At 35.9% G+C, this 15,303-nt stretch overlaps 1 protein-coding gene across 20 annotated transcripts in view; it reads left to right on the plus strand.

Moving 5' to 3' along the window:
* The window catches only part of MYCBP2 (MYC binding protein 2), a 253,185-nt gene that overhangs the window by 220,150 nt on the left and 17,732 nt on the right, over positions 1 to 15,303 (plus strand). For 16 of the 20 annotated variants that reach the window (XM_044381881.3, XM_026493430.4, XM_044381886.3 and 13 more), the window contains 11 exons: positions 453 to 613; positions 1,636 to 1,792; positions 1,960 to 2,184; positions 4,334 to 4,399; positions 5,787 to 6,026; positions 6,345 to 6,443; positions 9,343 to 9,423; positions 10,485 to 10,751; positions 11,239 to 11,522; positions 12,953 to 13,049; positions 14,767 to 14,886. In XM_044381881.3, coding sequence (XP_044237816.3) covers positions 453 to 613; positions 1,636 to 1,792; positions 1,960 to 2,184; positions 4,334 to 4,399; positions 5,787 to 6,026; positions 6,345 to 6,443; positions 9,343 to 9,423; positions 10,485 to 10,751; positions 11,239 to 11,522; positions 12,953 to 13,049; positions 14,767 to 14,886 — 1,797 coding nt within the window. Of the gene's footprint in view, positions 1 to 452; positions 614 to 1,635; positions 1,793 to 1,959; positions 2,185 to 4,333; positions 4,400 to 5,786; positions 6,027 to 6,344; positions 6,444 to 9,342; positions 9,424 to 9,991; positions 10,086 to 10,484; positions 10,752 to 11,238; positions 11,523 to 12,952; positions 13,050 to 14,766; positions 14,887 to 15,303 lie in introns of those variants that run through there. The other 4 variants (XM_044381882.3, XM_026493431.4, XM_048215673.2 and 1 more) reach the window with 2 other exon arrangements.

Genomic DNA, 15,303 nt, shown 5'->3' on the forward strand with positions numbered 1-15,303 from the left:
AATTAAAGTGTAAGATTGTTTCACACCTTTAACAACTAAATACTCCTGCATAACAAACCACCCTAAGACTCATCGGATGAAAACAGTTGCCTGTTGGCTGACAACTCTGTGGGTGAGCGGTTTGGGTGAGGCTCAGTTTCTGCATACACATGTAGAGTCACCCTGTTAGTAGATTTGTGAGCAGACCAGAATCGATACAGGTACAGTATTCTTTTGTTTGGTGATCTTATTTATGAGTGATGTCATCACTTTTTTCCCGAAAGATAATACAAACATACTAAGTTAATGTGTGTTTTGGGTATGATTTGGTTTTCGTTTTGTTGTTTACATTTCTGTTACATGACTGTCTTTATAGTATACATAACACTTTTAAGTATACATAATTTTTTGTGTGTAGGGTAAGTTCTTTTCTGCATACAGACTGATCAGTTTGCTTTCAATTTCTGTCTTAGGAGAAAGACACAAGGGTATGCGAACATCCCCTTTCAGATATAGTGATTGCCGGTGAAGCTGCCCATCCTTTACCACACACATTTCACCGCTTACTTCAAACAATCTCCGATCTTATGATGTCTCTCCCCAGTGGCAGTTCATTACAGCAAATGGCCCTAAGGTAATTTTACATCTAAGTGTTCTAGGTACAATGGAGAAGAGATTTTATGTAGTATTCAAACTCAAAATGCTCAAAAGACCTTTTTAAATAGTAAGATACAAAGAATCTCTACATTATGTGAATGGTGTTTCACTCATTACCGTCATAATCTAGAATCATCCTCCTTAGCTCACACCTGTTTGCCCCTCTATAAAATCAGGTTAATATACTTCTCAGTGCTCTGAATTATCAGTCTGTAACAGTGTTCCTCACTTCCCGCCCCCCTTCTACCCAAGTCACTTGTCTCAGTGCTACCCAAGAGTAGACTCTTAAATGTCACAAAAGGGAAAATGAAGTCTCAGAAACAAATCAAAATATGGTTTTGAATTGAAAAGAATTTTGAGAAAAATGGAACCTTTATACGCAAGGTAGCCTAAGTCTACCTTGGGGAACATCACCTACTTTTAAGTCTAAGCCTGCTAAGATTTTAACATTACTTCTATATTGTGAACCTTGTTATCAGATCTACATATGGGGCCACACATATAAATGAATGCTCCACTGATTTTTATAAGCTGTAAGGTGATAGAGTGATTTTTGGCTACCCACAGCCCTCATGATAAGACCAACAGAGGGGAGATTATGTTTCCTCCTCACAAGATTTTTGAAGTGCAGGATGTGTTATATACACTCTGATGAATTAGTATAAAATTATAAGACTAATAAATTTGAGAGGCTGTTTCAGTTGGGGTAACACTTATCTATCTGTGAAATTGATTTATTACCTTTTTTGTTTGAAGCAAATTTCTTTATATGTAAATGTATTTTTCTATATGTAAAATAAGTGAACTTTCTTTAGATCTTACCTTGGTCCAAAGAAATTACCTTTATTTCTCACAAAAAGGCAGTGGTATTATTCCCTGATTTTTTTTTTTATTTCTGTTTTTCACCTGGAACATTAAGATCTTTTGAAATATTAACTACAGAGTGCTTTTCCAGGAATTCCTTAGGAATTATTTAATATATTGCTTATACCTTTTTAGGTGTTGGAGTCTGAAATTCAAGCAGTCTGATCACCAGTTCCTCCATCAGAGTAATGTCTTTCACCACATTAACAATATTTTGTCAAAATCAGACGATGGAGATAGTGAAGAAAGTTTTAGCATCAGTATTCAGTCTGGCTTTGAAGCAATGAGTCAGGTCAGTCATTTACCAGCTGTCCTCTGTTACCCCACTAATGTTCAACATTGTATAGAAGGAGAAACTGCAAGTTGGTTCATTTGTTTCTTACCTCATGTCTTGTTTGTTTTATTATCATGAAAGATTTCCATTTCAGTGTTATAATAATGTACCTTTGTTTCTGGTAGGAATTGTGCATAGTAATGTGCTTAAAGGACTTAACCAGCATTGTTGACATAAAAACTTCAAGCCGACCTGCCATGATTGGCAGTTTGACAGATGGTTCTACAGAAACCTTTTGGGAATCAGGAGATGAGGATAAAAACAAAACTAAGAACATCACCATCAACTGTGTAAAAGGAATCAATGCCCGCTATGTATCTGTCCATGTGGATAATTCCCGAGATCTCGGGGTAAGAAAGGAAACTTAATTTGTGGCTCGTTAGTTCTTTTCAGACCCTCAGTGACCATGCCCTATCATTTCTGAGTTTAGCAAAAAGATTTTCTTGTGGAACTTCACCAACCAAACAACATTGTTATATTTCCCAAATAAATCTTAAATCTAAACACATTAAGAGGACTGGGGCACTATGGAATACTAATTTTAAAAAGAGGTGTGGTTACAAATAACACCCTGGCTCCAGCTAAGCAGGATAAATGCCTGCCCTGTAACTGCCTACCCGCATGCCCTTATCTAAGCTCTTCTCTTGGCCTGGAAGTCCTCCCCTTAAAATCTGCCTATCAGATTCTCCCCAAATCTCCAAAGACCAGGAGAAAAATCCTCTCCTAGTACCTCTTCTATAAAAATTACTCTTTCCAGGGTGACTGGGTGACTCAGTCAGTTACGTGTCTGCCTTTGGCTTGGGTCATGATCCCAGGGTCCTGAGATCGAGCCCAGAGTCAAGTCGGGCTCCCTGCTCAGCGGGGAGCCTGCTTCTCCCTCTCCTCCCCACTCATGCTCTCTCTCACTATCTCTATTGCTATCTCTGTCTCTCTCAAATAAATAAATAAAATCTTTTAAAAAAATTACTCTTTCCCTTCTCTAGATTCTTTTCTATATTACTCTGATGGCACTTAATACACTTTGACCTGTCATGTAATTAGCTCTCAGTTTCTAGCCCTCAGTCTTAGCTGTCAGGGCAGTGGTGGTGGGGTATCTAGACTAACCCGAATAATCATAATTTATCTTTTTCCTAGCAGTAGCCTGTTCACATGTTTCAACTGAATTAAGTACTCCTTTACAAAAGGCAGTAAACAAAGGAAAAAGAGTCCTGTTTACTTGAGTGTTAAGAATCAAGAAGAAGGCACCAGCTGCCAAACCCACATGCTTCTACTAGCCCTGTTCCTGGGGAAGGATACTCCTTAGAATTTTCCCTCAGAATGGGTGTGGCTTGCTAGCAGATACAGTATTAATAAATCCCCTTTGATCATTGCCAAGCTTCTCCCATCCCATTCATGTATTTCCTTTCCCAGAAAGAGCCAGAGTGGTGGGTTTGGGTCTTGGGTAACCCAGATGGAATGACAGCCTCAGAAGTCCAGTCTGCTCTCGGAATACTCCTTGCCATCCACAGCCACCCCCAACTCCTATTCCCTAGCAGTGAATAAGGAAAGGGGGCTTAGATAATATTATCATAAGCTTATCTGCTTTGCAGAGCCAAGAGTTTCAATAGGCACAACTACTTTATCTTACTACAAAGTCAAATGTAAGAAATCATAACATTTTTCTAGCCAGAATTTACTGTTCAGTACAAAGTTATCTTTGATTCATGGTATATTTTAAGCTAGGACATACTCTCCCTCAGAACAATGATTACAATCAGTTTGACATTTTTCCCTTTTAGGGAGTTAATCATAGCAATATTCATTTTTAAAAGCCCCAGTAGGTAAGCCAACATCTGCTTTCAAGAAACCTCCTCTATGTTACGTGCATCCTTGAGCTGATGTACCTCTGTCTCCAGCCCGCCCACCACCAGTGCCTTACGCACAGCAGTTTGAATTGCACCAGCCTAGAGCTGATCCATAGCTAAGTATACAGTTCTCTAAGGAATTAATGTCTCATGATAACGATAGAGTTTAAATCTTTAGACTTTGGGGGCACCTGGGTGGCTCAACTGGTTAAGCGGCTGCCTTCGGCTCAGGTCATGATCCCGGGGTCCTAGGATCAAGCCCCCGTGTTGGGCTCCCTGCTCACTAAGGAGTCCGCTTGTCCCTCTACCTCTTCCCTGCCTCGTTCTCTCTCTCTCTTTCTCTCTCTCACTCACTCTATTTCAAATAAATAAAATCTTCCTAAAAATTAAAACTAAATAAATATTTAGGCTTCAGATAAAAAGAGGAAATGCTAAAGCTTCTCTTTCAGAGCCTATAGAGACTGAAGGTAGAACTTTTGAGAATAAGAGAAGGCAAGACTGGAGTTGTAAGAATGTGGTTGGTTGGGCAGAGGGAGTGACGTCAGTTAGGAAGAACAATGATAGAGTTAATGTGATATTGGTAGGCTGTAAGAAATCATTGTAAATTCAGGAGCAGGAATATGGAATAATAATTGTTGTGAATTGTCTATTTTAGAATAAAGTTACCTCAATGACCTTCCTAACTGGCAAAGCAGTAGAAGATTTGTGCAGAATAAAGCAGGTAATTAAAATTTTGTCATTAAATGTTTTGCTGCCTAGGGAGAAATTCTTCTCAGCCTCCAGTCTTAAATTCTCATTTTGGCATGCTACCAAAGTATTACAGAAAATCATCTGTTTACAAAACAAACTGACAAATAGTCCAGATACAGGAACATTTACAACCATCCCTGTGCTGAACATCTTGTCTGTTAGTGCCCTAAATGTTCTCCTGTCGTGAGCGATTATACTGTACCTACAGTCCTCCACTCTGCCTCCAGCTCCCTTACAAAGAGTCAGGGTGCCTTAAATGCATCATAGATCCAATTCACAATTAACACCTACACTTCAGGTTAAACTGTAGATTATTGTCCTCCAGCCTGAAAATCTATCACTTATAACACCAAAACTGTATCCAGGCTGCAAGTTGATTTTACAAACCACCTCTAGAAACACGTTAGGTTTTATTTGGGCGTGTATCTGAGATTCTGTATAAACTGACTTGTGTTAATGAAACTTTATCAAAGCTGTTCTTCTATGGCTACTTTATCCCATAAATGTTAACCACTTGTTTTGCTTTGTTTTTCAAATCATATTGAAAGAATGAATTGAGATTTTGGATTAAACAAATAATAAATTTTGTTTAAAAGCCTAAAAAATTTAGGGAAATAATCCTATTCAGTGAGATACTATTTATTTATGCTTAATGCTCTTTGTAGAAAATTGGCATCATCAATTAAAATAATATCAATTTAGATGTCTTTATAAATAATGTAGAAGGCCCAGGTCATTTCTCTTAGACATCAAATACCATAAGAACAATTTTCATTTTACCAAGTGAATAATGTCAAAAACCATTTCACAGTGCATTGAAATTTAATCCTTGAAAAAAAGTTATTTTCTCAGTGAAATACAGTGAAATAAGGACTCACAGATGTGAAATTACATCTAATTTTTCTTCAAAAGTAAAATATATTAACTGCATATCAAAAGTGCTCTTCTTTTTAAAAAAAAATGCTTATCTGTAAATAATGCTTTAATGTGAAGATTCACAAACAGGGCCCCATGCTGATCTTGTGAGTGTTTCTACTCACAGTCAGTATAGGGAAAGGACAGTCACATAGATTGATTAATGATGTTACTTATGTAACTTGTCCCTGGAAAGTACTCAGCCCTGCATTTTATTTCTCAGCTCCATGTCATACTGAGAATCCTTCAACCTGTGTTAACCTCACTTCATCTGTATAATAGCTACTATAGTATTACTTATCCTCACAAGGTTTAAGTAGTAAACCTTGGTCTCTGCACAAGTCTTTGTGATTTGAGCCTGCTGTTATTAGCACTAAGTCTAGGACAGTGATAAGAGAGTGAGACAGCTGTATCAGGTTTCTGTCCCTTGTCTGTTGTGCTAGGTTGATCTGGATTCCAGGCACATTGGTTGGGTAACAAGTGAACTTCCAGGAGGAGATAATCACATCATCAAGATTGAATTAAAGGGCCCAGAAAATACGCTGAGAGTTCGACAAGTAAAAGTCCTGGGCTGGAAGGATGGTGAAAGCACCAAAATTGCTGGCCAGATTTCAGCCAGTGTGGCCCAGCAAAGGAACTGTGAAGCTGAGACTCTGCGAGTGTTCAGACTTATTACATCTCAAGTGAGTGTCCTTACTACATAATCTAGCACTGGATATCCTGAAATAAAATCTTATTCAATAATAATACCAAAATAGTAACAAAATGCTTTGTAAAACTTGTTAGAGATGGCTGGCAACAGATGTGACCCATTTTCTCTTCTTCTCATAGCCCAAAACTCCTGTGTTTCATTTTGCGCTCATAATTCTTAAAAGTAGTGGCGTGTAGCAAGAATGGCATAGTAATATTATAAAACCTGCAGAATTAGCTCATGCATTCTTTAGCTTTCACACCTGATAATTATTGCTACTGATTCCTTCTCGTGTTCCTGTCTTCATCAGGTATTTGGAAAGCTCATCTCTGGAGATGCTGAACCTACACCAGAACAAGAGGAAAAGGCACTCCTGTCATCACCTGAAGGAGAGGAAAAAGTATACAATGTATTTATTTGTATTCTAAAAATATTTATTTCCCTTTTTCATTTTCTTACTTTTGTTCAGTGAAATAATCCATTTATTGCCATGTATTTTATGGATAGGTGATATTAGTTTATATGCAGTTAGTGTTTCTTACTTTAATTAGAAGATGGAGAAACTAAAGAAATTGTTTATGTATGTTCTAGCTAGTATTGTAAGTAACAACAAAATTTGCTCTGTATCTTGGGCTGTTGTGTTCAAATATTAGGCTTTGTAAAATCAGCTTAGTCATTGACTGTACTGAGCACCATCGATGACCTTCTCCTTCCTCCACTTAATCTGCCCTTCACAGTCCAGTTCAAAAATACTGTCTTCTCCAGGAATCTTCTTTATGATTTCGCCCAGACAAGATGTAGTTTTCCTTCTGCTAAACTTCATCATGGTTTTTATGAGTCTCTTCTCGATTTCTTTCATATGTTTATTTGTACACATATTTGTCTCTTCTACTGAATCATAGCTGCTTAAAGACCAAGTACATATCTGATTTGTCTTTATATCCATGGCATAAATACACATGCATTCAGTATAGTTTTATTGGAATAACCTGTTCTTCATCTTGTTCTTGAAATTTCTTTTAAAATGTAGTTGCCTTTACTTTTACTTATTTGGTCTACTCTAAAGCTCTATACCCAAGAGGAAAACCTCATCTATTCCCAAAAAGAGGTCAACCCTGACTGTTCTCAATATTCTTATGTTGTTAGATGTTACAGATAATCACCTTGGCAGCCCTTTGAAAGATAATTTCAAGGACTTACCTAGTCTAGCGCTGCACCTTCTGATATAGTGATGTCTAAGCCATCCACATCTTTCTATTTGGGGTCTGTAGAAAAGAAGATTTTATAAACTCTGGTTGTTTCTTTTAGCATCCTGTGGAGATATCATTTGAATGACTATAAGACTGTGTGACTATTCATTAAATCAACTAAATTTTAGCAAATGGCAATTTTGCGCTAAATAACTATGATAATTGTTACCAAGCCCTCAGAAAGCTTGTGTTCTGTTCTTTTAGATATGAACCTTTCACACACATCCCAAAAAAGAAATCAATATATAGCATGTAATCAATTTTTTATGTATGTGAAAACACTGTACATGTCACAGGGTTTCAGAGTGTGCCCTACAGTGGTCAGAGGAGGCTTTTGGTAGATATTGGGTATGACCCAGACCTGAAAGGGAATGAGTCAGAGTTAGATCGACAGAGGGAATGGGAGCAGGGCTCATTAAAGAGGCCGGCCTAATAGTAGGAGAGTGTAGGTTGAGATGTTAAGGTTGATTGGGAAAGTTTATGCTAGTGCCCATGAAATAGTATAATTATTAAGAGAATCATTTTTTATGTCAGGTTTTTGAAGTAGAATTTAGATAAGGAAAAAATTTATCCTTTTAAACTGTATTGTTTGATGAATTTTGCTAAATTTTTTGGTGTAAGTTGTTAATAATACACCCTTATTATCCTTTTAATATCAGTAGTATCTGTAGTGATGTATCTTCTTTTATTACTTCTTTCCATTTGTTTGCTTTGTGTTTGATTTGTTCTCTTTCTAGGTTCAAATACTTGAGATCTTTCTTTTTTTCATATAAGTAATGGTACAGTTTTCTTCTTAGCACTGCTTTAGTTGAATGTCACAAATTTTGGTGTGTTGGTTATATATTTTTTTCACTTCATTTAGTTCAGAATATTTTTTTATTTCTGTTTTGATTTCTTCTTTGACCCCTAGATAACTTAGTGTTAATTTCTAAATATTTGGGGATTTGTCAAAATAGCTTTCTATTACTAATTTCTAGTGTAATTCATTGTCTTCAAAGAATATACTTTGTATAATTTCAGGCCTTTTAAAGTTGTTAAGATTTGAATTCTGACTCACATATTTTAGTGAATGTCCACATGCACTTGAAAAGAACTTGAACTCTGCTTTTGTTCTGTGAGGGGGTTCTATAAGTATCAGTTCAAGTTGGTAGATAATTTTGTTCAAGTCTTCAAGAGTTTTACTGATTTTTGTTTGCTCGTTTACTTGTTCTGTTAAGTGCAGAGAAAGTTTTGAAGTGTCCAATTATATGGGTTTATTTGGATTTTAGTTTACCTGGTTGCAAACCTCAGCTGTCCGATGGGCACCAAAAATTATATGGTTTTGTAGATTATCAGCTTCTTCTCATTGTTAAAGTGGGCGTTACATTCTCTTGTAGCTTTATCTTAAGGAAAGTGAAGCTAAGAGCCATTTTTTATTCTTAGAAGAGTAGCTTTGCCTCACTTTTCTTACCTGTAAAATAAAACATCATATTTACGTAATGGACTTGTTGTGAAGATTAAAGAAGAGTATGTGTATGTGTTAACTATATTGCTGTGTATCCATACCTTAGGAGAGTACCATTCACATAATAAGCACTATAAAATGTCAGCCTTTATGTCTATTCTTTTGGTATGTTTCTTTGACGCCTGTTAGTGGTCAATTAGCCTAATTAAGAACACCATTATCATAGAGTTTTGTTAGGATATTTCTCTTTTAACCAAATATCATTTTCTGAGTTGTTCTAATGACTAAATGTAGGATACTCACAATTTAGAATTAGATGTAATCAAAGTGGCCCAAATTGACAGATTAAAGAAGTTCATGAAGAGATAGTGTGCCTCTTTGGATTTCTTAAATTCAGAAATTTTGCTCTTTTTTTTGTGGTTGACCTTAACCAATAGTGGTGTCTTCAAACTTTATCCTTTGTCTTAGTGTTACAGACCTCAATTTAAAGTAAATTCACCTTATAAAAATACCTGCATAGTTATTTCTCAAGATACTTTAAGACCAAATATGCAAATTTTATTCAAAGAGTCTGGGTTTTTTGTTTTTTTTCTCCCCACTTTTTCTATGTAAAGGCAACATCAGATGCTGACCTAAAAGAACATATGGTTGGAATCATATTCAGCAGGAGTAAGCTGACTAATTTACAAAAACAGGTTGGTAAATAGCCATTTCATTGTCTTCATCAGTTTTTATTTGTTTTTAGGGTGTAAAGTGTTTTCCAAAATTTATGGAGGCTTTTTTTATGCTGACTCTTTCATCGGTCCTGCAGAATGTGTCTGCCTTTTTCTAGAGAGGAAGCAGTATATTGGCATACCTGCATCCCTTGAAAGATTTTGTTATAAATGTTAACTTTCTTACCTTGCTGCTCTTTGCTATTTCTCATTTTCAGGTAGTTTGTTTCATTTTGGTGTCAAATATCTATAGCTATATCAAATTTCATTTGCATTTTCTGTGTTCCTTTTCCCACTGTTTTTTGTGTGCCAGTTGATTTTTTTTTCTGAGCAATTATAGTGTTAACTAAGTCAGTGTTAATATTTTTAATTATAAGGAGATGGAGTAGTGCTAGATTATTCATATAATGGGGTACCTAGATAACAAAATAATTAGCCCTTCAGAAGTCAAATAAAACACTGGTTTTAAATAAGCCCATCATTTTAACTTTCAACATCATTAAATCTTGTTTAAGTAAATAAATTTATCTGTGCTTTATCTTTTTAACAGTGTTTCATTGAATCTTAGATGCTACCAGTTATAAAATGTGCTGCTACCAGTTATAAAATGTGCTGTTATTTCATGTATCACTAAAAAAAGAAAATTTGCTGCCAATTACATTGTGAATGCCATCAATTATAAAACACACTATGAATAGAAATATTAATAATATATGGAAGGAAAATATGCCTTAGAAGTGATAAAATATGGTAATTTGCTTTTGTTTGATGTCTTAAACCACAGGCAGGGGTATTGGTAACTTGTATATAAATAGTTTCTACATAGTAGTTGGTTTAAATATTAAGATTTTTATTCATGATTCTGTTAGTTTTCTTTAATTGTTTTTAAGATGAGTTAAGAAAGTAGTATGATGGAGAATTAAAGGGGTGAAAGAGTATTAAATAGAGTATCAACTAATATTATCTTTTTTTTTTTTTACTAGAAGTAGTAAATCAGATTTACAAATATGTTTTTATATTTTCTTTATGTTGTCTTTAAATAGGTGTGTGCTCACATCGTCCAGGCTATTCGCATGGAAGCCACCAGAGTTCGTGAAGAATGGGAACATGCTATATCAAGCAAAGAAAATGCCAATTCTCAGCCCAATGACGAAGATGCCTCCTCTGATGCTTATTGCTTTGAGCTGCTCTCTATGGTCTTAGCCCTGAGTGGCTCTAATGTGGGCCGCCAGTATCTGGCTCAGCAGCTAACTCTGCTCCAGGATCTCTTTTCACTGCTCCATACGGCCTCTCCTCGAGTCCAGAGACAGGTAACTGGTCATACCACTTACCTTTTGGCTTGCTTTGTTCCTTGAGACACTCTTAAAAATTACACTATCAAAGAGAATCACCTTAGGGTCTTAACTATTGATCTTTATTTTTTGGGTTTTTTTTTTTGGTTTTTTTGGATTGCATTTTAACATGCTTTTTATTTTTGACTCGTTGTAATGAGAATATGGAAATATGTTCCATTTTATTACTATGCTATTGCGATAAAGAGTGTCCTGTCTACTGATTGTCTTATTACCACTAGATGTGTAATGTTTCTTTATTGCTGACCAAATAAAAACATGTTTTTTTCTTGCTACCCTGGAGGGGTAATTACCACTTCAGAAATTAAAATGGTGCTTAAATCATATTTCTGTCCTTCTGAAAGCTTTTGAAGTTATAGAACGGCAGCTAGGCTATTTAAAAAAAATGAAAACTTTAAAACACCAATCTTTAGGAGGAATTCTTTCCTTTTATTTTTCTTATCAGGTAACCTCCTTACTAAGACGAGTGTTGCCTGAAGTGACCCCTAATCGTCTGGCCAGCATCATAGGAGTGAAAGCCCTCCCCCCAGCAGATATCAGTGATATCATTCACTCAACAGAAAAAGGAGATTGGAATAAACTAGGTATCTTGGACATGTTTCTGGGATGCATTGCCAAAGCACTCACAGTACAGCTGAAAGCCAAAGGAACTACCATCACAGGAACAGCTGGTACCACTGTGGGCAAAGGTGTTACAACAGTTACTCTTCCGATGATTTTCAATTCCAGGTTGGTCATTGCATCTGTTTTAATACTAAAATAGAACAGACGGAGCTACTATTTGGAGAATTAAGACAGGATTTCAAATTCCACCTTGTTTGCTTGTTTACCAACTAGAAGCCATAAACAATCCACGTATAAAAGAGAATGCTGTATATAATAAAAGTGTAGCTTCAAGTTACTGGGGAAAGGAAGGTGTGCTGAATATATGATGTTGGAATACTTCTCATGTAGAAAAAATATTGTAGGCTCCTATCTCAAACCATTTGCAAAAGTAAACTTGAGATCAATTAAAGCTTTATGTATATTTCTTTTAAAACCCTACTAGGACAAATTATAGAAGAGTATTTTTACAATCTTCAATTCAGGAAGACCTCCTTAAAACATATAACCCAAATGTCACAGAGGAAAAACTCTCAGATTTGGCTACATAAAAATGGAAGTTAATTATATTAAAAAGTTTTTAAAATATAAACTGACCTGAAAAAAATATTTAACACCTATATAATGCTATATAGAGAATAAATTATTAGTCATAATATTTAGAAAATGACTACAAATTAATGAGAAAAGACAAACAACTGATAGAAAGATACATGACAAGAGTAGTTAGTTCCAAGAAGAAAAATTACAAATAGCCAGTAGGCAAATGAAAAGACGCTCCACTGGGAATCAGAGAAATGTAGATTAAAACAATAGGAAAATATCTTTTGGCAACATTATGAAGAAATAGGCATTTTTTATGGCACCTCATGTAGATTACTACAGCCTTTTTGGATGTCAGTTTACTAACATATCACTGTATTTAAAATACGCTTTCCTTTGACCTACCAATTCTACTTCTAGGGTTGTTTCCCTCAGAAATGTTTCTACATGGGCACAAAGATATATGCAAGGAAGTTTGTAACAGAATTGTGTGTTAACAGCAGAAAATTAGACATCTGGAACAGTACTAGTCAAAGAGCCAGTCCATGATATTAAATAACACCAGAATGTAAATCAGTGTGTTGCTTTCTTCATCTAGAGAGTCTTACAAAAGAAAAAAAAGAAAGAAAGAAAGAAATGCCAGCTGAAGTAAAGAGTAGTGTATTCAGTGACATAGTTGACATATTCTGGTGCGAGCCCTTACTAGCTCTCTCTGTGGATTCGTAACAAATAGTTTGTGGTCTTCGGATATGCTTTGAACAGCTCTGTTCTAGAAGGTGCAGGGTACAAAAATAATATATAAATAAATACCTGGAAGGAAACATGTATCAGAATAGCTGCTCTCAGGGTTGAAGAGAGAAATTATGGGTAATACTTTGATTAATTTATTTTTAAAATTCTTTAATTGTTTGAATCATTTAAAAAAATTTAAATGCATGCCGAAATAGCAGTTTTCATCGTATTTGTCTGTAACTGTCACTGATTGGTTTGCAAATGCTGACTTTTCTTTGTAGTTATGTTCGTCGAGGTGAAAGTCATTGGTGGATGAAGGGCTCAACTCCTACCCAAATCTCAGAGATCATCATTAAACTTATTAAGGATATGGCGGCAGTGAGTTCCCATCCTCCTGATCATTATGTCATTGAAGTACAGTCGAAATCTGATTAAAACAAACAGCTTTATTCTGCTACATTAGTGTTATTTTGCTTTACTTAAAGCCTCTGTTTAGTAGGTTAACTATTGCGCAGTTTGTCTTTTTGGTCAGTGATTAATTTGTCCTTTGTGTAAACTGTTCATTTCAAGCTTCCCAATTAATTTACTTGAGAATTGTTACATTAGTCTTCTAAGCCTTTAAAACTTAAAAAATTAAATACTGTTTTGAGCCTTACAAATCAACCTGAGTCCAAAACCCTAAAGGAAAAACAGGGCTCCCCAAAGTGAAAGTGTCTCATTCTCTTTAATTCTTCTGGTTTAAAAGCTTTTACTCGTCTTTATTAATGTTCTCTATCATTGTCTTTAGATGTTCTTTTTGGGGAGATCTGGGAGTGTGGAGAAAAAGAAAGTACTTCTCAGAGTACCTGGCTTTTATTGGTTGCTCCATAATGCTAGTTTCCTCCCATTCCATTATATTTTCAGGCTCAGGAGGGCAAGATGCTGTGGAATGTGGGATCCTGAGAGGGAGAGCAGACAGAACATTTTGGAGGAGGAGGAGGAACTGGAACTGCCCTTTAAGAGATTGATAGCATATGGATGGGAGGCAAGAGAGGGTATTCTGGGGAAATAGGAAGTTCTATCACTTTTCCCAACAGCAAGGACATTTCCTTAGTTGGAGAAATGGAGAACTTTCTCGCTTTTCAACAAGTCTTTCTCAGGATGTTCAATGGATGAAATACTAAGAAAAAATATTTAGGAACACCTAAATTTTGTGGTAGTCAGGTGTTTATGTTCAGCAAAAATCAAGTTATCAAATAAAAGTAGTTTGTAGGGGCACCTGGGCGGCTCAGCCAGTTAAGCGTCTGCCTTCAGCTCCAGCTTGGGTCATGATCTCAGGGTCCTGGGATGGAGCCCCGCGTCGGTTCCCTGCTCAGTGGGGAGCCTGCTTCTCCCTTTCCCTCTGTCCCTCCCCCTGCTTATGCTCTCACGCTCTATTTCTCAAATTAATTAATTAATTAAATATTTTAAATAAAGTAGTTGTAATGTGAACCCATTTATGCTCTTGGGTTCTAGTAATATTCATCTAAAAGCAATTAACTTAGCTATATAAATTTTGTGTTAAATAACAAGGTTTCATAATCAGAATTTCTGAAGTATAGATTTAATATTTCCACTATGTTTTTATCTAAATGTAAAGAGCAAATACTCTTGAGCTCTATAGAAAAAGTATTGAGAAGCTAATTTTTTATTTACATTCCAATCATTAAAATAGTGATTAGAAGTTGAATTTTTCATAGAGTTGTGAAGGATTTTTATTTCAAAAGTATGCCCTTGAATCTAAAGCTGCACTAACAGGGGCACTTGGGTGGCTCAGTCAGTTGATCATCCAACTCTTGATTTCCAGCTCAGATCATGGTCTCAGGGTCATGGGATCAAGCCCCACAGAAGGTTCCACACTCAGCATGGAGTCTGCTTCTCCCTCTACTCTTCCCCCCACTCATGCCCTCTCCCTCTGACTCTCTCTCTCTCTCAAATAAATAAATGTTTTTTTTTTTAAGTTACACTAACAAATAAATCTTTCCTTTCTGATGAGATGTTATTTAAGAGAAGAGAATTTACTATTACGATTATACATTTCTGGTTTCTTACTAAATTATTGTCTCCTGCTCAATAGGGTCATCTGTCTGAAGCATGGTCCCGAGTGACAAAAAATGCCATTGCAGAAACTATCATTGCCTTGACCAAAATGGAGGAAGAATTTAGATCTCCAGTGAGATGTATTGCAACAACCAGGGTAGGAGTTTCTTTTCATTTGGTTTGTATCGTTGCAGTAATAGGTTTGAATAAACTTAGTAAGTCAGCTCCATCCAATTTTTTTTTTTTACCAAATACCATATTTACTGAAAATGTATGAAAGGCTTTTTTGAATTATGAACTAAGTATAGTGGTTATAAACTTCCCCTGTTATGTGTTCTTTATCCCTTTTTTGTTATTATTTGGGAAGCTAAGGATCAACTGGTTAGAAAAGGCTAAGTTCTGTTATGTTGTCTTTCTAGTAACGTATTTACTGTAGCTTACACAGTAAGCTTAGTGTCAGCATTATGCTCAGATAGACTGAAGGTCCTTCAAAGACAAGGCCCCCCCTTACTCATTTGGTATGGCTTAATTATTCTTAAGTAGAGCCTACCTGTTGGATTTACAGACCTTACTT

The sequence above is a fragment of the Ursus arctos genome, unplaced genomic scaffold (assembly GCF_023065955.2).
Source record: "Ursus arctos isolate Adak ecotype North America unplaced genomic scaffold, UrsArc2.0 scaffold_10, whole genome shotgun sequence".
Taxonomy (NCBI): Eukaryota; Metazoa; Chordata; class Mammalia; order Carnivora; family Ursidae; genus Ursus; species Ursus arctos.